At 45.8% G+C, this 23,899-nt stretch overlaps 1 protein-coding gene across 1 annotated transcript; it reads right to left on the bottom strand.

Annotated features, from left to right (window-relative positions):
* Window positions 1-771: 771 nt before the first annotated feature.
* On the bottom strand, window positions 772-22,971 carry MMGT1 (membrane magnesium transporter 1). The gene is made up of 4 exons (XM_044305793.1): window positions 22,824-22,971; window positions 2,842-2,894; window positions 2,432-2,535; window positions 772-1,226 (listed from the first exon to the last, which is right to left on the bottom strand). The coding sequence occupies exons 1-4, from the start codon at window positions 22,900-22,902 to the stop codon at window positions 1,067-1,069; spliced, it is 396 nt and encodes a 131-aa protein (XP_044161728.1). The 5' UTR covers window positions 22,903-22,971; the 3' UTR covers window positions 772-1,066.
* Window positions 22,972-23,899: the final 928 nt, after the last annotated feature.

Below are 23,899 nucleotides of genomic sequence, written 5' to 3' on the forward strand. Positions count from 1 at the left end.
AATTTTTTTTTTTTTTTTTTAAAGCACGTACTCTGCATTGTGTGCAGGTAGTCTCAAGATGTTATTCTCCACAAAGATAGAAAGAAAGAAAAAATAAAAATCTAAATAAACCTAAGTAGACATGAACAAGTCTCATTAATGACAGTTCACCACCTGCGAAGGGCTGTCCCCGCTGTGTAAGAAGCTACTCTGCTGCTCGACATCTTGTGCCTGCACTGCTGCTACCCAAGTAGCGACTGTTCATTTGCTGCTACCCAGAAGTGTAGTGACGTATGCAGTCGCTGCTCCGATGAGCAAGATGTCCAGCCCTGTCAATCAAGCAGCAAGGAGGTGATTCTTTAGCGGCAGGGACAGCCCCTTGTGGATGAAGAATGCTCATCTCTAAACCTAAGTCACCTGCAACTGTGAATCTTCAGCTGCTGCAAAACTACCATGCTCCGAGGGTGCTGATACACAGAGCAGCCCGGCTGCGGGATCAGCATGCGGAGTGCCGCAAATTGTCAGGCTGCTCCTGTATTTCCCTTTGAAACTATGGCTGGCACAGGCCAGACATTGGCAGTACTAGATACAAGCTGAGCGTTGTAGTTCCACAGTTTGCAGAGCGCGGTTCAAGGTGTCAGTACATGACCAGGCATTTAATGATTACATGCGGGTGATTGACAATATGACAGAGCAGCAACAAGTCTTAATGGTCATTTCTGGCTGGAGGGAGATTTGGACTAAACTGATTTCTAGATAAACCACATACGAATTCTGAACAAACCTCACCGGTTCTCTCTTATTCAAGCCACTTTATTCGAGCTGCAGCATTAGGTAATGTTTTCAAGATAAAAGACAAGTTTTACAGCATAATCGTAGCAATAAGTTACAGTGCATTGCTCGTCCACCACACAGTCCTCCTCAGAAGTGTACAAAGTCCTCATTTCTCATCTTAAAAAGTCTGGAAGATCAATATAAATATTGCTCCAGAAAAGTTGAAAAAAAAAAAAAAAAAAATTAATTAAACACTGTTTCCGCCTCGGACTCTGATGTTATCACAATGTTCTGTTCTAGAAATCGATTTTTTTCAGCGTTGCATCGGTTCTAGTTTTCGTAACTTCAGTGATGCGTTGTATATAGAGCCAGGCTGATTTTGTTGAGACTCCGTTTCTGGGGATTGGAACATTACTCGCCCCCGGTGGTTGAAAATATAGAATGACGGGTGGTTCCTTAATGTATCAAAGGTCCTTTGAATTAAAAAAAATATATATTATATTTGTATACAGCGCTCTATAGTCCACTGTCTAAACTAACTAGACTGCAATCTGAATGCTTCTGATTCTCAGGGCAACAGAGGACTAGGACATTCCCAACAACAGTATTATTGACAGCCCTTCTATTTTTATGGGGGAATACATGCCATAGACACTACTGAAACCTATTAGTGAACATCAGCAGAGTCTACAAACCATCACAGGGAATATGCAGGGAAGGTGCATAACAAATCCACAAACCAAGAGATTAAAAGGGGTTCTGTCTTCTGTACCAATATTTTTTTTTATCATCTATTGTATGGATAGATAATCAGATCGGGGGTCTGACACCCAGGACCCCCACTGATCAGCTGTTTGAGAAGGCACTGGCACTCCTGTGTGCGCCGCGGCCTTCTCGCCGTTTCCCGCAGGCCAGTGACGTCACAACTATCATCAGTGGCCTTGACACGGCTCAGCCCCGTTCACTTCAATATGATAATAGTTGTGACAACACGGCCTGAAGGAAACAGTGAGAAAGCCGTGGCGCTACTGCGCCAAAATATCTTTATGCATAGTGATGGTTGTCTCATATCTAAAACTTAAAGAGGCTGTCCTCTGAGACACTGGTGACATAACGTTAGGATACGCCACCAATGTAAGAGAGGTACGGGTCCCTATGTGTAGAACGGGGCAACCAAATTGAATGAGAGCGCACCATGCATGGGCTACGATGCTCTCCATTCACTTCTATAGCAAATTCCCAAAACAGCCAAGTGGCTATTTCTGGAAGTCCCATAGAGGTGAACAGAGAGGTGGCCATGCATGCACAGCAAAGTCTGATATGAGCCAGCTCTTCTTCACTTCGGAGGCCCCATTCTGGAGATAGGTGCGGGTCCCACCTATCCGACACTGGTGACATATCCTAGCGACAGGCCACAACCCCTTTAAGGCCATACACCTTAGATAGCAGTCAGCTGTGCTTGTTCAACAGGCAGCATTCCTCCCAATTCCCCCATGCACACGCATGCTGGGCTTGGCTGAGCATTAATTTGCTCTTAAAAGAGTATCTTCTAGTGGTGGCTTATCTGCTGAGAGAGCAAAGCACTAAGCATGTTGGAATCCAGCATGCCCACCCGCCACCTAATCTGTCTTTAGGGAAATGGACATTAGATCATACTGATTGAAGCAAACATGCTTACTTGTTCCTCAGCTCTGAAGTGGCGTCCATATCTTTAAACTCTCCAGCAATATGGACTATGCCGTAGCAGGCGACTACAAATGCCAGTAAGGTCTGTAGGACTATCTGCAAAAGAACCAAATTAGAAATTGTTAGTTCCATAGCAAACAAGAGCCTGTACAGGAACAACAAATAACGTAAATCAAGGGGGTCAGCACTCCAACTTTGGTGAAACTACGACTCCCAGCATGCACAGAACTCTCATAGAAGTGAATGCAGCATGCTGGGATCTGGAGTTTGCTGACCCCTGAGGTAGAGAATGACACCCCTTCCAGATACCTTTCCACAAGTTCCTCAAATCACAGCTAGTACATAAAAGTAAAGGGTCTGGCACATGAAGCAGGTCCTGTTGTGGTTACCGGCACTACTTACATCTATCGGTAATGTCTCATCTTCTTTTTCGGTCAATCTCATGTATGAGCGATCTAAAGGTAAAAACAGATTGGACAAAAATCAGACAATCTGACAAATGTGAGGGCCACGGTGAAGTAGCATTTATTGGGTTTTCCCAACATTGCATTTGGCGTGGTCCGGCAATGAGGACAACAGTGATGACAGGGCCAGAGCCTGCACTAAGTGCAATGAGATGTACCAGCATGGCCCCCTCTATTAAAGGGGGTTTCCAAGGTTTTAATATTGATGACCTATCCTGAGGATAGTATTAAATAAACTCCAGGAAAAAAAGGTCGAGAATTGTTTTATTTCTTATCTGCGGTGGTTTTGTTACGTTTCGGCCATTCAAGGCCTTTCTCAAGCGTGCTCATTTAGATAGAAGTGCGTCCTCACTGTAGGATACGATTCCTGAGTAGGCAGTTACGCTCTATCCTGAGGATAGGTCATCAATATCAGATTGGCGGGGGTCCGACATCCGGTACCCCTGACGATCAGCTGTATGAAGAGAAGACTGCACGCCGTGCACATGTGCCGTCTGTCTCTTCCTGCTCGCGGCTGCTGCTATGTCTATGGCAAGCAGGCAGAGACAAGACATGCCTTCTCTTCATACAGCTGATCGGCGGGGGGTGCCGGGTACCAGACTCCCGCCGATCTGATATCGATTACCTATCCTGAGGATAGGTCATCAATATTAAATGGCTAGAAAACCTCTAACAATATAATGAACATATCCATTGGGCAGCAGTACTTACCGATTCTGAGATGCAATCACAATTCCTAAAGCTTCAGCATTTCTTGTTGAATTTATGTCACAGCTAAGACTATAACCCGTCAGAGGGTAAAGTTACTATAGGCGGTATATATACTTTAGACAGTTCACAGGCTACCACCCAAAAAAAAACATAGCCTTTAATAAATATGCATTAAAAAGTAACCTCCCTGATGTTGGATGAAGGCTACAGCTGTAGAATTGTCGGAGTGGACGAGTACATGACATAGTACATAAGGCCGAAAAAAGACATTTGTCCATCCAGTTCGGCCTGTTATCCCGCAAGTTGATCCAGAGGAAGACCCCTCTCTAGTAGCTATAGCCTGTAATATTATTAAGCTCCAGAAATACGTCCATGGCCCTCTTGAATTCCTTTATTGTACTCACCATCACCACCTCCTCAGGCAGAGAGTTCCATATTCTCACTGCTCTTACCGTAAAGAATCCTTTTCTATGTTTGTGTACATGACGGTTCTTGGATTGTCTCAGAGTTGCTTTGAAGCCTTCGCATATAGCCCGAAGTTCCTTGTAGTTGGACGACCAAGTCCCCTGAAAGGAACTTGTGGCAGTAAGGGCACCCCAGCCCCAGGAACTGGCATCCAATGTCAACAATAGCACTTCCTCCTGGCTCCAGATTCTTGTCTCTGAGCCACCACTGTAAGGAGGTCTATACCTCCGATTACAGACATCCTCTAGTCTAGGGTTAACCGAGATCTGTTCCATTTCCCGAGAATGAGGTTCTGCAAAGGCCTCATGTGGAATTGGATCCAGGCGACAGCTAGAATACAAGAAGATAGGCGACCTAAAATCTTCATGGCCTGTCTGATCAAACAAAAGGGCTTTCTTAAGAATTGTTAGATCCCTAACTTTAGATCCTGGACCTTTGGGATGGAAGAAAGGAATTTTGGAGGACAGAATCCAGGAGGATGCCTAAAAATATTCTTTGATGGTTTGGGATAAGATTGGATTTCTCCCAGTTGACTGCTATAACTAACAGATCGTCCAGATATGGAATAATTAATATTCCCTTTTGGCTTAGGAAGGCCACTATTTCTGCCATAATCTTGGAGAAGATGCGAGGAGCAGAAGATATTCCAAAAGGGAGACCGTTGAATTGAAAGGGAAGAATCTTCTCTTTCAGCTTCACTGCAAACCTCAGATATTTTCTGGATAGGGGATGGATTGGAACATGAAAATAGGCGTCCTTGAGATCTATTGTGGCCATCATAGACGCCTTTTTGATGAGCTTCATGGCGGATCTGACAGTCTATTTTGAACTTGCGATACGTTATGTGTGTTTAGTGGCTTCAGATTTATAATGGTCTGGAATTTGCCGTTCTATTTACGAACTAGGAACAATTGGAAATAGTGACCCCTTTTTATTTTCCTGTTGGGAACACTCTCTACTGCCCCTAGGCATAATAATTTATTTATGCCTTCGGACAGAAAGGACCTCTGAGGCTAGGGGAGTTGGGTTATCATGAACTTTTGTGGGGGAAGAGAAACCAACTCTATAGCATAACCATTTTTTACAATACTGATTATATACGGGTCTGCGATGACTTGTTCCCAAGAATTTATGTAGGAACTGTCTTTCCCCAACACGAATGGCGTCATTGCTTGGAAGGGGATCTCCCTTATTGGGGTTAAAAAGAAAATTCCTTCCCTTACCGTCCTTGGCATAGCTCCACCTTCCCGATTTTCCTCTATCTGATCTGGTATCCTGCTGTTTACGAAAAAACTATTTTTGGATCTGTATTCAGAAAAACCTTTTTTGTAGTCTGTAGCATTTTCTAAGATCTTATCCAGATCGAGGCCGAACACATACTGTCCATAGAATGGTAAGGATATCAATTTGTTTTTAGATGTCATATCACCAGACCAGGCCTTCAACCCACAGGTCTCTTCTGATGGTGTTAGAGAGTACTGCTGTACGGGCAGAAAGTTTTACAGACTCAGCGGAGGAGTCTGCCAGGAAATTAGTGGCCTTTCTAAGCAGGGGAAGGCTGCCTAAGATTTTCTCTCTTTGGGGTCTTGTTAATTAAGGGGAGCTCTAATTACTCCAGCCACACATGTCGCCGCCACTCCGGGTTTTAAAAGAGCAGCCGTAGCTTCCCACGTTTCTTTAAGGAGGTTTTCTGCCTTTCTGTCCATAGGGTCCTTTAGCTGCGCAGCGTCTCCAAAAGAAAGGAACGTGCGCTTTGTGACTTTGGCCACCGACTCTGGGAATTGAGTCCCAGTCTGTACAATCTGCCTCATCAAAGGGGTACTGCCTTTTTATGCCATGGGGAATAAAGGAGCCTTTTTCAGGTTTATCCCATTCCGCTCTTATGATCTTCTGTATGTTATCCGAAACTGGGAATACAGATCTCTGCCTCTCCCCCAAACATTTCCTCCTGAACAGATCTGGGCTTCCTGGGAATCCCCATTCTGATTGTAGCTCTTATGACTTTGATTAGCTCCTCAATAGCCTCAGGATTAATAAGGGATCTTTTATATTAGTTATTTTGTGATCTTTCTAAGATCTCAGGATCCACAGAATTGGAATCACTTCCCACGTACATAAGATCTCTAGAAGAACCCGGTCTATGGGGAAAGGAGGCCTGGGGGAGGGTCCTGGGCGGCCAGGGCAGATTTAACTTCCACTCTAACCATGGACTTAATATCCTCCAGCAGACTAGATGATTCAGACTTGACAACAGACGCGGTACACTCCTTGCATAAAGGTAGGTAGTAGTTTAGAACACAGACCACACTTCCTGGGTTTAACCTTAGCAGAAGAGTTAGACTCCTTTTCCCCCTGTAACATACAAGGGAGAGCAGAGTCAACCACTACAGGGTAAGTATAACATAAGGTCTACTCACAGAACCCAGGGTAGTGGGGGGCTCAGATCCAGAGACAGTGGTGGTAGGGGCGCTATGTTGGGACCGGCGTTGCACTCTTTAACCGCCTCCGGACCGCCTAACGCAGATCCGCGGTCCGGAGGTGGCAGCTGCAGGCAGAGTGACGCATATACGCATCATCTCGCAAGATGGCGCGCTTAGCGGGCCCGCGCATGCGCAATGCGGGCCGGCATTTCTTCCAGGGGGGTCGCGTCATCAGCTTGCCAGCCAATGATCGTGGCTGGCAAGCTGATGATTTAAAAAAAAATCCAATGAGAAGCCAGATAACACATCATATTAGTAAATATGATTTGTTATATGGCTTCCCTGCTCCTCTGCTGGTCCTTTTGGTCGGTTGGATCCAGCAGAGGAGCAGGCTTCACAGTGAGTAGCACCAATACTACACTTTAGCCCCAGATCACCCCCTGCACCCCAATTAACCCTTTGATCGCCCCTGTCAATCACTAGTGAAAGGAAAAAAAGTGATCAGTGTAAACTGTCACTTTTTTTTCCCACTGGTATTGACTGTTAGGTTTTAGGGATAGTTTAGGCCCCTTGGTTAGGTAGTTTAGCGTATCGCTAATCAGCATTTGTACTTTTATAGTATCTGGAAGTGATCAAAACTGATCACAGTCAGATCTATAATTGTATTAGTGTCACCTTAGTTCGCCCTCCACCCAAAACGCAGTGTTTGCCCGATCAGGCCTGATCGGTCGCCCACACGTGCATTCGCCCACACCCGCCCCGCCGCAGTGACAAAAAATATATATTTTTTTGATCAATGCACATTCACTTTACACGCGCTGCGGCGATAAAAAAAAATCAGTTTTGATATTTTTTATCAACCGCAGCGGCCTCCGGTACTTCGCTAGCCTCCCATTTGTAAGACAGGCTTGCTTTTTTTCTTGGGTAGTCTCAGGGAATACCCCTAAATTTAGTTGCCCAAATGTCAAACAGGGGGTATTCTTCTGAAGAGGCCTACAGGCTTCTGACCCAGTCGGATGAGGAATGGGAACCCTCATCTGATGAATCTAGCGGGTCAGAATATGAACCTGTAGAAAGCAGTGGCACTCTGACCCAAAGTTCGGACGAGGAGGTTGAGGTCCCTGATAGCACCAGGCGTACCCGGCCCCATGTCGCTAGACCACAGGTTGCGCAGGATCCGCTTCAAGGGCAGAAGACTGGGGCTGGCGCTGTCGGATTACGTGGTGAGGCATACACCAGTAGCGCAGCCCTCCCTGGACCTAGTACCAGCACTGCCGTACAACATGGTGAAGTGGCGAGCACCAGAAGGGCAGTTGAAGCTGGTACGGTGGCACGTGCAGTAGTTACCCCGTCGCAGCCACCGCACAGACAGGCCCGTAGCCCCCCTAGAATCCCTGAGGTGCTGGCAAACCCTGATTGGCAGCCCCCAACTTCAGCCGCACCTGTAGTTCCCCCTTTCACCGCCCAGTCTGGAGTTCGGGTTGAGACAGCTCAGATCGGTTCGGCCCTGGGATTTTTTGAGCTGTTCTTGACTGCAGAGCTCTTGGACATAGTCGTGGCAGAAACAAACCGGTATGCCACAATTTATAACCGCCAACCCGGGAAGCTATTATGCCCAGCCTTTCCGGTGGAAACCAGTCCAAGTTTCCGAAATTAAAACTTTTCTGGGCCTTCTCCTCAACATCGGTCTAACCAAAAAGCATGAATTGCGGTCATATTGGTCCACGAACCCAATTCATCACATGCCTATGTTCTCTGCTGCTATGTCCAGGGCACGTTTTGAGGCCATCCTGCGTTTCCTGCACTTTAGCGACAACACCACCTCCCGTCCCAGAGGCCACCCTGCTTTTGACCGGCTCCACAAAATTCGGCCCCTCATAGACCACTTCAACCTGAAATTTGCAGATTTGTATACCCCAGAGCAAAACATCTGTGTAGACGAGTCCCTGATACATTTTACCGGGCACCTTGGCTTCAAACAATACATCCCAAGCAAGCGCGCCCGGTATGGGGTCAAATTGTATAAGCTCTGTGAAAGGGCCACAGGCTATACCCACAAATTTCGGATCTATGAGGGAAAAGATCAGACCCTGGAGCCGGTCGGTTGCCCTGACTACCTGGGGAGCAGTGGGAAGAGAGTCTGGGACTTGGCGTCACCCTTATTCGGCAAGGGGTACCATCTTTATGTGGACAATTTCTACACAAGTGTGGCCCTCTTCAGGCATTTGTTTCTAGAACAGATTGGCTGCTGTGGCGTCGCGCTGGCTTCCCCCCAACGGCTCGTTACCACCCGTCTTGCAAGGGGGGAGAGGGCTGCCTTGTGTAACGAAGAACTGCTCGCGGTGAAATGGAGAGACAAGCGTGACGTTTACATGCTCTCCTCCATTCACGCAGACACGACAATACAAATTGAGCGAGCAACCCGTGTCATTGAAAAGCCCCTCTCAGTCCACGACTATAACCTTCACATGGGAGGGGTGGACTTCAATGACCAGATGTTGTCTCCGTATTTAGTTTCCCGCAGAACCAGACGCTGGTATAAGAAGGTGTCTGTATATTTAATTCAATTGGCTCTGTACAATAGTTTTGTTCTCTACAGTAAGGCTGGGAGAACTGGATCCTTCCTCAAATTTCAGGAAGAGATCATTGCGAACCTCCTGTATCCAGGAGGTTCTGTGGCCCCATCCACCAGTGTAGTTAGCAGTCTATACGAGTGACATTTCCCCAATGTCGTTGCCGGTACCTCAACCCAACCGTCACCACGAAAAAGATGTCGTGTCTGTAGCAGGAGTGGAATAAGGCGTGACACCCTCTATTTCTGTCCTGACCACCCTGCCCTATGCTTTGGAGAGTGTTTCCGGAAATACCACACACAGGTACACCTAGCATAGGGCTCACATCTCACCAGGACAGGCACACAGGGCTTTTAGGGCCTATTCACACACAGCTGCTGCAAACCTCTCCTTTAACCCCTTACAGGCCAGAGACGCTTTGGAGACTATGATAATAGCAATCTAATGATTGCATGTTATAGTTTCCTATGGGAACTATAAAAAATAAATAAAGTTTTTAAAAATTAAATAAAAAAAAAAAATACACATCATGGGTGTCCCGGATGTGCGAAAACACCCATAGTATAAAAATATATTCCCCATACGGCAAACAGCGAAGTGGGAAAAAAAGCATCCAAATGGCCGATTCAACGTTTTTGGTCGCTTAATTTTCTACAAAATTATTAAATAAAATGTGATCAAAAAGTCACACCACAGAATAGTATCAATAAAAAGTTCAGATCGCCCCGCAAAAATTGAGCCCCCATACAGCTCCGTACACAATTACAAAAAAAGTTTTAGGGGTCAAAATATGGCGACAAAAAAATAAAACTGATTTTTTTTCCCACTTTTTTTTTTATCACCATCAAAACGCAACAAAAACTATACATATAAAAAGGTATCGCCGGATTCGTACTGACGTGTAGAATAAAAGTAACCGGTCAGTTTTACCGTACGTCATAAATAAAAAACCCGTAAAACTGTGGTGTAAGGAACTTATTTTTTATGTAATTTCACCCCATTTACAATTTTTTTCCCGCTTCCCACTACATCATATGCAATATTAAATGGTGGAGTTGGAAAGTATGACTTGTCCTGCAGAAAATCAAGCCCTCATACGGCTATGTGAACAGAAAAAAAAAAAAAAAAGTTATGGCTCTGGGAAAGCAGGGAGCGCAAAACGAAAAAAAAAAAAGTCCCTGAAAGAGTTAATCCCATGTGTGAGTATTACTTTGCAAAAAAAAAAAGGATCAGTTGCCCTTTATGTGAGGAAGTGCTTGATGAGGTCTGTTACTAATAATATGAGTGACATGGGAGTCTAAATTGCTACTTCCTCGCATAATGGACAACATGGGGTTAAAGGGGTTATCCAAGACCTACCACGCAACAACAACAAAAAAATACTTTGTCTGCTACTGGGCAAAAACCATTTGTCCTATGTCGAGTGTGCGGATTACAAATCCGAAGTCAGAATTGTTGTAACACGTGACATGCATAAGTATGCCTAAATGAATTAAGCAGTTGGAAAGTATTGAATAATTTTGAACAGAAGAAGAAGTTTTACTCCAACAATTACCTGATCTACATCAAAGTTTGCGTAGTAAAACAGTGTATGAAAATGTAATGTTATAACAAAATTTCAAAAAGTCTTGTTTTTTCAGTTTAAAAGTCTTACTTGAGCAAGGCCCAGCACTGTTAAAGGGAACCGGTCACCGGTACCAGCAGTACCTCAGGGTAGCCCGCAGTGTGATACTAATCATACTTTTCATCCTGCAGTCCGATGCTGCATAAGGTCAGAAAAATATCTTTTATCCTCCGTCCGCACTAATTTGCATGTCAGCTTGAAGTCAAGCATGGGATCGCGCAGTAAAATAGAGGGCACCGCGCATGCACGAGACTTCGGAAAGCAAAGCCGAATTGCGGGCTGTCACTCAAAGGCAAGAGGGGGCGTGGTTACCTTGACTTGAAGCAAAGAGGCTGCTGCCCCCCTTGACTTTAAGACAACATGCAAATTAGCGCGGACGTAGGATAAAAGATCATTTTCTGACCTTATGCAGCATCGGACTGTAGGATGAAAAGTATGATTAGTATCACAATGCGGGCTACCCCGAGGTACTGCTGGCGGGTTTACATGCATTTAGGAGGTGAACAGCTCCCTTTTAAAGTGCTTCAGGCATCTGCTTTTGCGTTTGTGAACGGTCATTTTTTCCCGTTGCAAAAACCAGCAGTAGTCCCCCATCATGTTGGGATTCCAGCGGCCTTAATACCTATTCTCTATTGTAGAAATATCTTTATGTAACCGCTCTCCATGCTCGTCACTTACATGTCCCAAATTGGGGGGAAAAGGTGAAGATTGGAATGTAAGAAATGCAGCCAAGTTGTTCATATGCTGTAAGCATGTTGTCTACTAATTCGGCATAGTTTGCAGCTCGTCCATTCCCAAGGAAGTTCTGCACTACTAGCACAAATGCATCCCAAGCTGCAAGTTCCAGAGGGTTGAGTTTTGTTTTGAATGTGTCATCATGCATTAGCTTGTTGATTTCAGGGCCAATAAAAAGTCTGACCTTTATTTTAGCATCAGTTTTCAGTGTGCTAAACTTCTCCTTCAAATACTGGAAACCATTTCCATCATGATAAAGTGCAATTACAAAGTTTTTCATTAAACCAAGTTTAATGTGTAGTGGTGGAAGATAAACTTTAAGTGGATCGACCCGTGATTTGTGTTGTACATTGTACTGACCAACTGTGTGCTCGACTCAGAGGCCACTGTCTTATTTCGTAATGATTGTTCCATAGGCACAAGAAACACATATGCTTTGTGTACCCTAACAGTAGGCCAAGCAGCAGTGCTACCACTTTCAGGTCAGCACAAGTTTTCCATTTATGTTCTGAGTATTTGATCATTTTCAAAATAACTCCACTTTCATTTCAACCGCATGAGCCAATGGAACAGATGGTTTTTTCATTACTATTGTGCAACAAGACAGCTTTCAAACTTGTTTTGCTAGAGTCTATGAATAGTCTCCATTCATCGGGAACACGTGTACCATCTAACTCCATCATAAGACCATTTACATCAGTACAGAATCAGACAGACATCGCTTTCCATTGCACAGTATGACTTGGCGTGTCGATGATGAAAGTGTGAAGTTGTGGTGCCTCGTTGTAGCAAATTCCATTCCTGAAGTCTAGAAGCTAGCAGTTCTGACTTTTCCTTAGATAATGGCAGATCTCTTATAGCGTTGTTGCGATACCAATTTTTTGATTCGGTTTCGATACCATGAAAAAGTATTGCGATACTCGATACCATGCGAAAAAAATAAACAAAAAAAGCCACGTGCATTCCTCATTTTTAAAAATGGCGAATCGCACAGTTTTTATTTTATTTTTTCTGTTCCGGCATTCACCACCTAGATTTTTTTAATATATTTTAATAGTTTGGACTTTTCTGACGTAGCGATGTAATATGTTTATTATTTATATATTTTATATGTGAAATTGGGAAAAGGGGGTGATTTATACTTCATATTTTAGTGTTTTTTTTTTTTTTTTTTTACACTTTTTATTTAATAACTATTTCCCCCTTAGGGGCTAGAACCTGGGATCTTTCATCCCTTTTCCTATTCAGCCTGATAGATCTCTATCAGGGTGAATAGGACTCCACACTGTCCCTGCTGCTCTGTGCTTTGTGCACACAGCATCAGGGATGTTACCATGGCAACCAGGGCTTCTGTAGCGTCCTGGCTGCCATGGTAACCGATTGGAGCCCCAGGCTTACACAGCTGGGGCTCCGATCAGAAGCTGCCACTGCACCACCAATGAGGGGGAGGGGAGAGGTCCCTGTGGCCACTGCCACCAATGATTTTAATACTGGGGGGTTGAGAGGGGCCGGCGCACTGTGCCACCAATGATTTTAATGGGATGGGGGGGTTGAGGGGGGGTGGGCGGCACACTGCACCACCAATGATAACTACCCCTTTATACAGGAGGCGGGTACTGGCAGATCAGCGGCAGTTAACTGCCGCTGATCGCAGCTCCCTGTCAGGGGCAGGGTGCCGGCAATGCGATTCTGATGCCGGCACCCGCCTCCTGTATGTGTTAAAGACTGACTACTGTATATGAGTCCAGACTTTCACTATCAGGCCACACAGAGCGGCGCCCAGCGATGTCTCAGCACTCACCATTAGTCCTGGGCGCCGCTCCGTTCGCCTGCAGTGCTCCATTACTGTCTCCTCTCCTGCTCCACATGCTGCTGATTACTATCGGAGCGATGGGAGGAGACATCAGATTCACTAGTGGGCGTTCCTTCTCCCTGGCTGTAGCGCTGTCCAATCGCAGCGCAGGGAGAAGGAACGCCCACTAGTGAAGCTGATGTCTCCTCCCATCGTTCCGATAGTAATCAGCAGCATGTGGAGCAGGAGAGGAGACAGTAATGGGGCACTGCAGGCGAACGGAGCGGCGCCCAGGACTAATGGTGAGTGCTGGGACATCGCTGGGCGCCGCTCTGTGTGGAAATAATCCTATCATTGGTGGCGCAGTGCGCCCGCCCCTCCTCCGCCCCTCGCTTCTCATTGCCGCCCCTCGCTTCTCATTGCCGCCCCTCGCTTCTCATTGCCGCCCCTCCTCCGCCCCTCGCTTCTCATTGGTGGCAGCGGCACAGGGGGAGGGAGGACAGCTTCCTTCTCCCCGTGCTGCTGAGAGAGAACATGAGCGCGCCGATAGCAGCGCGCTCATGTTCAGAGATACTAGACTGCGCAGAAGCGCAGCCCAGTATCGAAAAAACGGAAATCCTGGTATCGTATCGATACCGGGACAAAAGCATCGATTGGGTATCGAAATTTCGATACCCGCAACAACCCTAATCTCTTACCAGATCATCTAAATCCGATTGGCTCAGCAAGTGCAGCTGACCCTCCAGTTGTTCTGGATCAGGAAATACATTGTGACAATCAACATCATCTTCTTCATCAGGATGAGAACCCTCTGTTTTAATTGCCGTTCCTTCATTGCTGTGGGAGGGGCAGGCACTGGATTCTCTACATCGTATGGTACTGGTTTAAGAGCAGACTCCCAGTCAGGATACACAATGTGACTTGTTTCTCTTTGAATATCCGGCAATTTTAGTCATGCAAAAGCGAAAGTCTGAATGGTGATTTTTCTGCTCATGCCAAACCATAGGCACTGCAAAAGCCATCCTTTCCTTTTACGATTCAACCACTGTGTTGGCCCAGAGTAACACATGGTGCAACAAACATGAGGTGCCCAGCTTTTATCTTGATCTCCAATTTTACAATCAAAGTAATACTTGTAAGCAAGACGCACTCGCTTTGTCAAATTCTTGCGCTGGTCATAAGTAGTGTATTTGCCACATATGTAGCAGAAATTGTCTGGATCGTTAACACATTTGCGTTTTTCCATCTTAAGTTTCAAAACTGATAGCACTATAACAGATCACTTATCAAAATCTGTCCAGCTTGCCTTATATACTTACTGCTGACATCAGCCTGAACAGGTCTGGAGAGGTCCATTGGAATATCTCCAATAATGATGATTATACTTACCGGTAATCGGATTTTCCAGACCCTACGACAGCACCACAGAGGGACACAGAGAGAGGGATCCAACCCCAGGGATAGGATCCTATCCCTGGATATATATTTTTTTGTGCTCAGGAAGGAAAGAACCCAGAACTCAAGACAAGGAGGGAACAAGGAAGGGTGCTGTCGTGGGGACTGGAAAATCCGATTACCGGTAAGAGTAATCATGATTTTTTTCCCCTCCCCCATGACAGAACCACAGAGAGAATTACAGAGGAGAACACACTTTCCTTAGCGAGAGACCACCACTTGTAAAACCTTCCTACCAAAAGAAAGATCAGAGGAAGAGTTCAGATCCAAACGATAGAGTTGGAAAAAAGTACTGGGAGAAGACCAGATTGCAGCTCTACAGATTTGTTCTATGGAAGCACCCGACCTTTCAGCCCAAGAAGTGGAAACAGAAGGAGTGGAGTGAGCCTTCACAGAGATTGGAGGTGAAAGACCAGCCTCCAAGGAAGCTTGCAAAATACTAAGTCTAATCCATCTAGACAAGGTATTTTTGGTAGCCTTCTTACCCTTATTCGTTCCAGAGAAAAGAACGAACAAGGCAGAAGACTTTCTCCATTGTTCAGAAATTTTGACATAATGCAACAAGCATCTCCTAACATCAAGAGTATGAAACTCTTTCTCTTTAGAGTTTTTAGGATGGTCACAAAAAGAAGGAAGAATGATCTCCTGAGATCTATGAAATTTTGAGGAGACCTTAGGCAGGAAAGCCGGGTCAGGTTGAATGATGACTCTAGCCTCAAGAATCGTGGTAAAGAGAGGATTTATAGAAATAGCAGGTAGCTTGCTAATTCTCCTAGCCGTGTCAAGTGCTACCAGTAAAACCATTTTATAGGCAAGATATTTAACCGTAGCCGACTCAATGGGTTCAAATGAAGGCTGAGTTAAGGAATTAAAGGACCAGATTTAGATCCCATGGGGGGACTCTGAGACAAAACTGGAGTTATCCTATCCACTGCTTTTAAAAAAAAAAAAAAAAAAAAATCTAAGGACCCAAGGATCCGCAGCAAAAAAAAAACAAAAAAACAAAGCCAAGACCTGCACCTTTAACCACTTCAACCCCGCTAGCTGAAACCCCCTTAATGACCAGCCCACTTTTTACACTTCTGCACAACACTACTTTCACCGTTTATTGCTCGGTCATGCAACTTACCACCCAAATGAATTTTACCTCCTTTTCTTCTCACTAATAGAGCTTTCATTGGGTGGTATTTCATTGCTGCTGACATTTTTACTTTTTTTTTTATTAATCGAAATTTAACTATTTTTTTTGCAAAAAAAATGACATTTTTCACTTTCAGTTGTACAATTTTGCAAAAAAACGACATCCATATATAAATTTTTCGCTAAATTTATTGTTCTACATGTCTGATAAAAAAAAAATGTTTGGGTAAAAAAAAAAAATGGTTTGGGTAAAAGTTATAGCGTTTTTGTATGGTACAAAAATGTGAATTTCCACTTTTTGAAACCGCTCTGACTTTCTGAGCACCTGTCATGTTTCCTGAGGTTCTACAATGCCCAGACAGTACAAACACCCCACAAATGACCCCATTTCGGAAAGTAGACACCCTAAGGTATTCACTGATGGGCATAGTGAGTTCATAGAACTTTTTATTTTTTGTCACAAGTTAGCGGAAAATGATGATTTTTTTTTTCTTTTTCTTACAAAGTCTCATATTCCACTAACTTGTGACAAAAAATTCTATGAACTCGCCATGCCCCTCACGGAACACCCTGGGGTGTCTTCTTTCCAAAATGGGGTCACTTGTGGGGTAGTTATACTGCCCTGGCATTTTAGGGGCCCATATGCGTGAGAAGTAGTTAAATGACCGGTGAAATCAGAAAGGTGCTCTTTGGAATGTGTGCCCCTTTGCCCACCTAGGCTGCAAAAAAGTGTCTTTTCGAAATGGGGTCACATGTGGGGTATATATATACTGCCCTGGCATTTTAGGGGCCCTAAAGCGTGAGAAGAAGTCTGGAATATAAATGTCTAAAAAAATTTACGCATTTGGATTCCGTGAGGGGTATGGAGAGTTCATGTGAGATAATTTTTTTACACAAGTTAGTGGAATGAGACTTTGTAAGAAAAAATAAATAAAAAATTTCCGCTAACTTGGGCCAAAAAAAATGCCTGAATGGAGCCTTACAGGGGGGTGATCACCCATATAGACTCCCTGATCACCCCCCTGTCATTGATCACCCCCCTGTAAGGCTCCATTCAGACGTCCGTATGATTTTTACGGATCCATGGATCAGATCCGCAAAACGCATACGGACGTCTGAATGGAGCCTTACAGAGGGGTGATCAATGACAGGGGGGTGATCAGGGAGTCTATATGGGTGATCACTCCCTTGTCATTGATCACCCCCCTGTAAGGCTCCATTCAGACGTCCGTATGTGTTTTGCGGATCCGATCCATGTATCCGTGGATCCGTAAAAATCATACGGACATCTGAATGGAGCCTTACAGGGGGGTGATCAATGCCGGGGGTGATCAGGGAGTATATATGGGGTGATCAGGGGTTAATAAGTGACAGGGGGGGGGGGTGTAGTGTAGTGTAGGTGGTGTTTGGTGCTACTTTACACAGCTACCTGTGTCCTCTGGTGGTCGATCCAAACAAAAGGGACCACCAGAGGACCAGGTAGCAGGTATATTAGACGCTGTTATCAAAACAGCATCTAATGTACCTGCTAGGGGTTAAAAAAATCATATCTCCAGCCTGCCAGCGAACGATCGCCGCTGGCAGGCTGGAGATCCACTCGCTTACCTAACGATCCTGTGAACGCGTGCGCCTGTGTGCGCTCATTCACAGGAAATCTCGGCTCGCGCGAGATTATGCGTGACTCTGCGCAGGGCTGCCGCCTCCGGAACGCGAATCTGCGTTAGGCAGTCCAGAGGTGGTTAAGGTGCTCTTTGCCCAGCCCCATGGTCAGACTCTTCTGCAGAAATTCCAGAACATAAGAAATAGGGACTGAAAGAGGTAATTTTTCAGGGTTAAGTTTACAAAAATCTATAAGTTTTTTCCATGTTCTAGAATAAAGAGAGACTGTTACTGGCTTTCTACTTTTAAGCAGTGTGGAAATAAGTTCCTAAGAAAATCCCTTCCTGTCTAATAGGTTCCTTTCAAATTCCAAGCAGTTAGGTGTAGACCATCTACTGCTGGATGGAAGATTGGACCCTGGCATAGCAGATTGATAATCTCTGGAAGAATCTGCGGTTCTGACACTGACATTGTCCTGTGAAGAGTAAACCATGCCCTTCTCGGCCAAAAAGGAGCGATGACGATTACTCTCGCTCTGTCGTTCCTGATCTTCTTCAGAACTACTGGCAGTAATTGAAAGGGGGGAAGCATAAGCTAGAGAAAAGTCCTATTTCAGTAGGAGGGCGTCTACCCCAAAAGGGCACTCTCTTGGATTCAGTGAACAAAACAGATCTACCTTTTTGTTTTTGCTCGAGGCGAACAGGTCTATTAATGGCCTGCCCCACAATCTTGTGATCTTGGAAAATATTAAACTGTTCAAGGACCAGTCTCCCTGTCTTAGGGGACATCTGCCTGCACGTTTTTTTTCCCCTTTATATGGAGAGCTCAAACGTTACATGACAGATAGCCGACAATTTATACCGATATTCTGGGAATTTTCATTTTTGAAAAAAAAAAAAAATCCTATACAAATCTGCTGAAAATTAATGTTTATTGTTAACGTGTAGGTTTTTTTCTTAAACTTTCTTTTTCATTTATACTTAATATTTTGGCTTTTTTTTTTACTAACTTTTAGCCCCCTTAGGGACTAGAACCCTTGTCCTATTTACCCTGATAGAGATATATCAGGGTGAATAAGAGCTCACACTGTCCCTGCTGCTCTGTGCTTTGTGCACACAGCAGCAGGGAGCTTATCATGGCAGCCAGGGCTTCAATTGCGTCCTGGCTGCCATGGTAACCGATCGGAGCCCCAGGATTACACTGCTGAGAGGATCCTGTGGCCACTGCCACCAATGATTAATACTGGGGGGGTGCACTACGCCACCAATGTTTTTAATACTGGGGTGGGGGGCGCGCAAATCAATGAATAATACTGGGGGGCGCACTGTGCCACCAATGAAGAGAAATCTCTCATTCATTCATATACAGGAGGCGGGAGCTGCAGAATCACATAGCCGGCTCCCGACCTCTATGAGCAGTAGCTGCGATCCGCGGCACCTGAGGGGTTTATCTACCGCAGATCGCAGCTACAGCTCAGAGGTCGGGAGCCGGCTATGTGATACTGCAGCTCCCGCCTCCTGTATATGAATGAATGAGCGATTTCTCTTCATTGGTGGCGCAGTGGCCATAACCCCTTCCCTCCCTCTTGTCCTCCTTCCTCTCATTGGCGGCAGCAGCAGCTTTACAGGGGGAGGGAGACGCTGCTTCCTTCTCCCCTGTGCTGCTGAGGGAACATGGAGAGCGCCGACAGCAGCGCGATCTGTGTTCCCAATAAGTTATCAGAATATCGGCAAAATACATGCCGATACCGATAACTGTCAAAATCCTCAATATCGGCCGATAATATCGGTAAAACCGATAATCAGTCGATCCCTAGTAGAGAGGCTCCACCTTTTTATTCTGTAGGTTTCCTGTCCCTGGGGGTGGATCCCTCTCTCTGTGGAGCTGTCGTGGGGGGAGGGAAAAATAATGGATTAATATTTTAACTGAATAGGCTTTGCATGTATAACCTAAAATCTAGACGTGTCAGGCAAATTCCGAGTACATATTTGGAATCAGTATAAATCACATGTTTTTCTCTCAGTAGCAAAATCATTGTTGCGCGATGTAATGACCCACACACAAACCGTACTTGCCTCGCTCCCAGGCACCTGTGTTGCTTCTGATGCCGGCACGGCTGCATCTCCCTGGCGCGTGGATAAATACAACCGGCGTCGGGGGAGCACCAACAGCAGGCTGCGATGGGAACGAGCCTCCCTAGCATCGCAGGCGACACTAGGGAGGCTTGTTCCCGTTGCGGCCTGCTATTGCCTACCCCCCTGATGTCTTCATACATGCGCCAGGGAGATACAGCGGCACCCGCGCAGACATCAAAAGCAACACAGGTGCCAGGGAGCGAGGTAAGTAACATCTGTGTGAGGAGCCCGGGCACATGGGGGGGAGGCACATTATAGGTCTTGGATAACCCCTTTAACCGCATGTTGGAAAATACTTGATGGGGCTACTATTAATGTGCGGCACTGGGTTTTTAGCAATTTAGACTCCCATGTGCCTTGTGTCACATAAAGGGTAACTGATACTTTGCAAAAAAATTAAAATAAATAAACACACATGGGATTAAAGGGAACCTGTCATGTTGAGCATGGTGTTTGAGCTACAGCAACCATAATATAGAGCAAGAGGAGCTGAGCAGATTTATATATAGTTTGGTGAGAAAACAAATTCTGTATAAGGGCTCGTTCACACGACCGCAATGCACGCGCACCTTCAGTGGGGCAGGCGCATGGGGATCGCAGACCCATTCACTTGATACATGTTCTATCTTTTTGCGGTGCAGAGGCACAGAACGGAACCCCAGAAAGCACTCCGTAGTGTTCCGTATCTCCAGATTTGCGGACCCATTGAAATGAATGGGTCCGCATCCGTGATGTGGAATGAAAACAGAACGGTGCCCGTGTATTGCGGATGCACAAATGCAGTCCGCAATACGGGAACAGGACACCAACGGTCGTGTGAACGAGCCCTAACTTGTATTTTATAAATTTCAATTTCTGCTCATTCTGGGCTTTGACGTCCAGGAGACGGTCCTATCAGTGATTGACAGTTATCTATATATGCCCAGTCATAGAGGGTGGCTGCCAATCGCTGATCCTTGGCTTCAAAGCCCAGAATGAACAGGAATTTATATAAATTACAAGTTTTACTCAATCTTTTCCTGTAAAACTATGTATTATTCTGCTTACAGATCAGACACCATATTCAATGTCTGAGATTAGGGTTGTCAGGATACCAGAATTTTGATTTGATTTAGAAACCAAGAAAAGTATTGTGAACGTGGTCAATAGAAAATAGGGTGGGCTGCACTTCAGTGGAGTAAGAGAAGTACCACTGCGCACTCAAGGTTTTCATGCAAATAAAAAATTTTTTTTTTTTGACACATCCTCCATATACGGTAATATATAGGCAAAAAAAGGAAAGAAATGCCGCCTGTTCAATGTCACTATAGATCTTAATGTTTCAGTCAAATACGGACCTTGATCACAAAAGGAAAGATGATAGACTGAGGCGGACCCCCGTGGCACAGCATGTGGGCGCCGGGGGGGGGGGCATGAGTCACGCAGTGACCACATGCTGTGCCACAGGGGTCCTGCTCAGACTATCATCTCTCCTTTTGTGACCAGGGTCTGTATTTGACCGAAAACATCAAGATCTATAGTGACATTGAACAGGCGGCATTTCTTTCCTTTGCCTATATATTATATGGAGGATGTGTCATAATAAAATAATTTTTATTTGCACGAAAACCTTGAGTGTGCAGTGGTACTTCTCTTACTCCACTGAAGTGCATCCCATCCTATTGACCACGTTCACAATACTTTTCTTGGTTTCTAAATCAAATGAAAATTCTGGTATCCTGACAACTCTAATCTCAGACATATCACTAGAGTAAGGGCTCTTTCACACTTGCGTTGTTCTTTTCCGGCATAGAGTTCCGTCGTCAGGGCTCTATGCCGGAAGAATCCTGATCAGTTTTATCCTAATGCATTCTGAATGGAGAGAAATCCATTCAGGATGCATCAGGATCGGAACGTTTTTTGGCCGGAGAAAATACCGCAGCATGCTGCGCTTTTTGCTCTGGCCAAAAATCCTGAACACTTGCCACAAGGCCGGATCCGGAATGAATGCCCATTGAAAGGCATTGATCCGGATCCGGCCTTAAGCTAAACGTAGTTTCGGTGCATTGCCGGATCCGACGTTTAGCTTTTTCTGAATGGTTACCATGGCTGCCGGGACGCTAAAGTCCTGTTTGCCATGGTAAAGTGTAGTGGGGAGCAGTACACTTACCATCCGTGCGGCTCCCGGGGCGCTTCAGAGTGACGTCAGGGCGCCCCACGCGCATAGATGACGTGATCGCATGGATCACCTTATCCATGCGCATGGGGCGCCCTGACGTCATTCTGGAGCACCCAGGGAGCCGCACGAACAGTAAATATACCGCTCCCCCCTCTTACTATGGCAAACAGGACTTTAATAGCGTCCTGGTTGCCATAGTAACACTGAACGTATTTTGAAGACGGATCCGTCTTCAAATGCTTTCAGTTTTCTTGCGTTTTGCCGGATCCGGCATGTAATTACAGCAAATAGAGTACACGACGGATCCGGACAACGCAAGTGTGAAAGAGCCCTAAGTGTGGGTTACACTGCGCAGCGTGCTCCCCATTCATTGCTATGGCAGCTCCATACACAGCCGATGCAACCACCCTCTGTTCACCAATGACAGGGAATGGTGGCCGTGCTTGCTAGGCTTTTTCTGCCTATGCGCGGAGTGCTCTCCCTCACTTCGAGGGCCCGTTTTGGAGATAGGAGTGAGTCCCAGAGGTGGGAGCCGCACCTATCCTACCGATGACTGTCCGACATGATGGATGGACAGTACTCCACTCAAGCTCCTCACTCTGGTTGCACAGCGAGGGGGAACAGCGGGCTCAAGAACCCTGTTTTAGCAAACATGGGGGTCCCACCTGTGGTAACCATGGCAATGACCCATTGATCAACTCTAGATAATGCATTTCCAGTCTGTCTTTTAGCCATCGATGCATCTTTTTTTGACAGCAAGCAGAGGTCTTAAAAACGGTGATGAGCTGAATGAAAGTGTATTCGAAAATCGCATGCCTCTTCCTAACAGCTGGCACAGATGCCCCTGTGCCCTGGGGAAAGATCTGGCAGCCATAAGATGGCAGGAGGAGGGATCAGCAGTCACCGGTCACCCTCTGACCCCAGCAGAGCAGAAGACACCTCTCCAGAGCTGCCCTCCCGCACACACATCCCCTTCCTGTATAGGAGGCGGACATACCGCATCCTCCGGTGACCACAGCCGGGCTCCCCTCCCCCCGCGGCCTGTCTCGTTGCAGCCGCTTATCCCGTCCACCCGCTCCGTACTACGCTTCTCTCCCCGGGCCTGTGACTTACGCTGAGCCGCTGAAAAAGCCGCATGTGCCAATGCAAAGAGACCGACCCCGACCAGCCCTTTCCAGATTGAAGACGCCATGTCCCCGGAGCGCCTCCACTACAGCGAAGAGCCGGCGGTCGCTATCAGTGACGTCAAACTGCTGAGACGGCGTCCGCTTACGTCTGACGTGCTGCCGGCCAATCACCTACTGGCGTAGTAAAGAAATGGCGCCATGTTGTGGTTGGCTCGGTTAGATTTCTATAAGGCAGGAAGAAGAGGCGTTTTCAGTTAAATAAAACTGATTCTAATTAAATAATAAATGTCAGAATTGCTTATAAATATTTTCTTTATACACTATAGTTTCCAAAGTGTCCTATATAAGTCTTATGGCGGCATTATACTACTGCATGGGAGGCTCATACAGTGTGGGGGAAGCTTCTGGGGTCACCATACTACAGGATGGCACAGAGTAGCCTGCCTCCAATATCTCCAGATCAAACTGCATAATAGTAAATCAGTCTGAGTTGTCCATAGAAACCAATCAGAGCTCAGCTTTCATTTTTTTTAGAGCTCTGTGGGAACTGAAAGCTGAGCTCTGATTGGTTGCTATGGACAACTGAGCCCGATTTACTATTTAGGCAGTTTGATTTGGACATATTGGAGGCAGGCTGCTTTATGGTGGGCCTCCCTGTATGTCAGGGGCAGTAAAGGACAAGTGGGCATCATACTATGTTGGGACGGGAGTACTAAAAGTGCATGGTTACTGTCTGGGGGGCTCTAAAGGGGCATCACTATTGCGTGGGGGAGACTTAAAAGGCTTGTGCAGAAAAAAATTTGAGCGGATCGAAACGTTGCGTGTCTGGTGAATAAAGCCTGAATTTATTTTACGCTTTGGAGGTGCCGTGGAATTTTTTTCTGCTTATTATCTGAAGGGGGATCGCCTTCTCAGCCGCTGGCACTCCGTCTACATTCAATATACAGCGGTGCTGCCCCATTCTCTTTATTTTGTGCGTTGTGCAAGAATGGAGATTTTTGGCAACCCCCCTCCCTACCTGTAAAGGGAAGATGACTAAGGGCCCTTTCACACCTGCGTTCT

This window comes from Bufo gargarizans, chromosome 9, assembly GCF_014858855.1.
Source record: "Bufo gargarizans isolate SCDJY-AF-19 chromosome 9, ASM1485885v1, whole genome shotgun sequence".
NCBI lineage: Eukaryota > Metazoa > Chordata > Amphibia > Anura > Bufonidae > Bufo > Bufo gargarizans.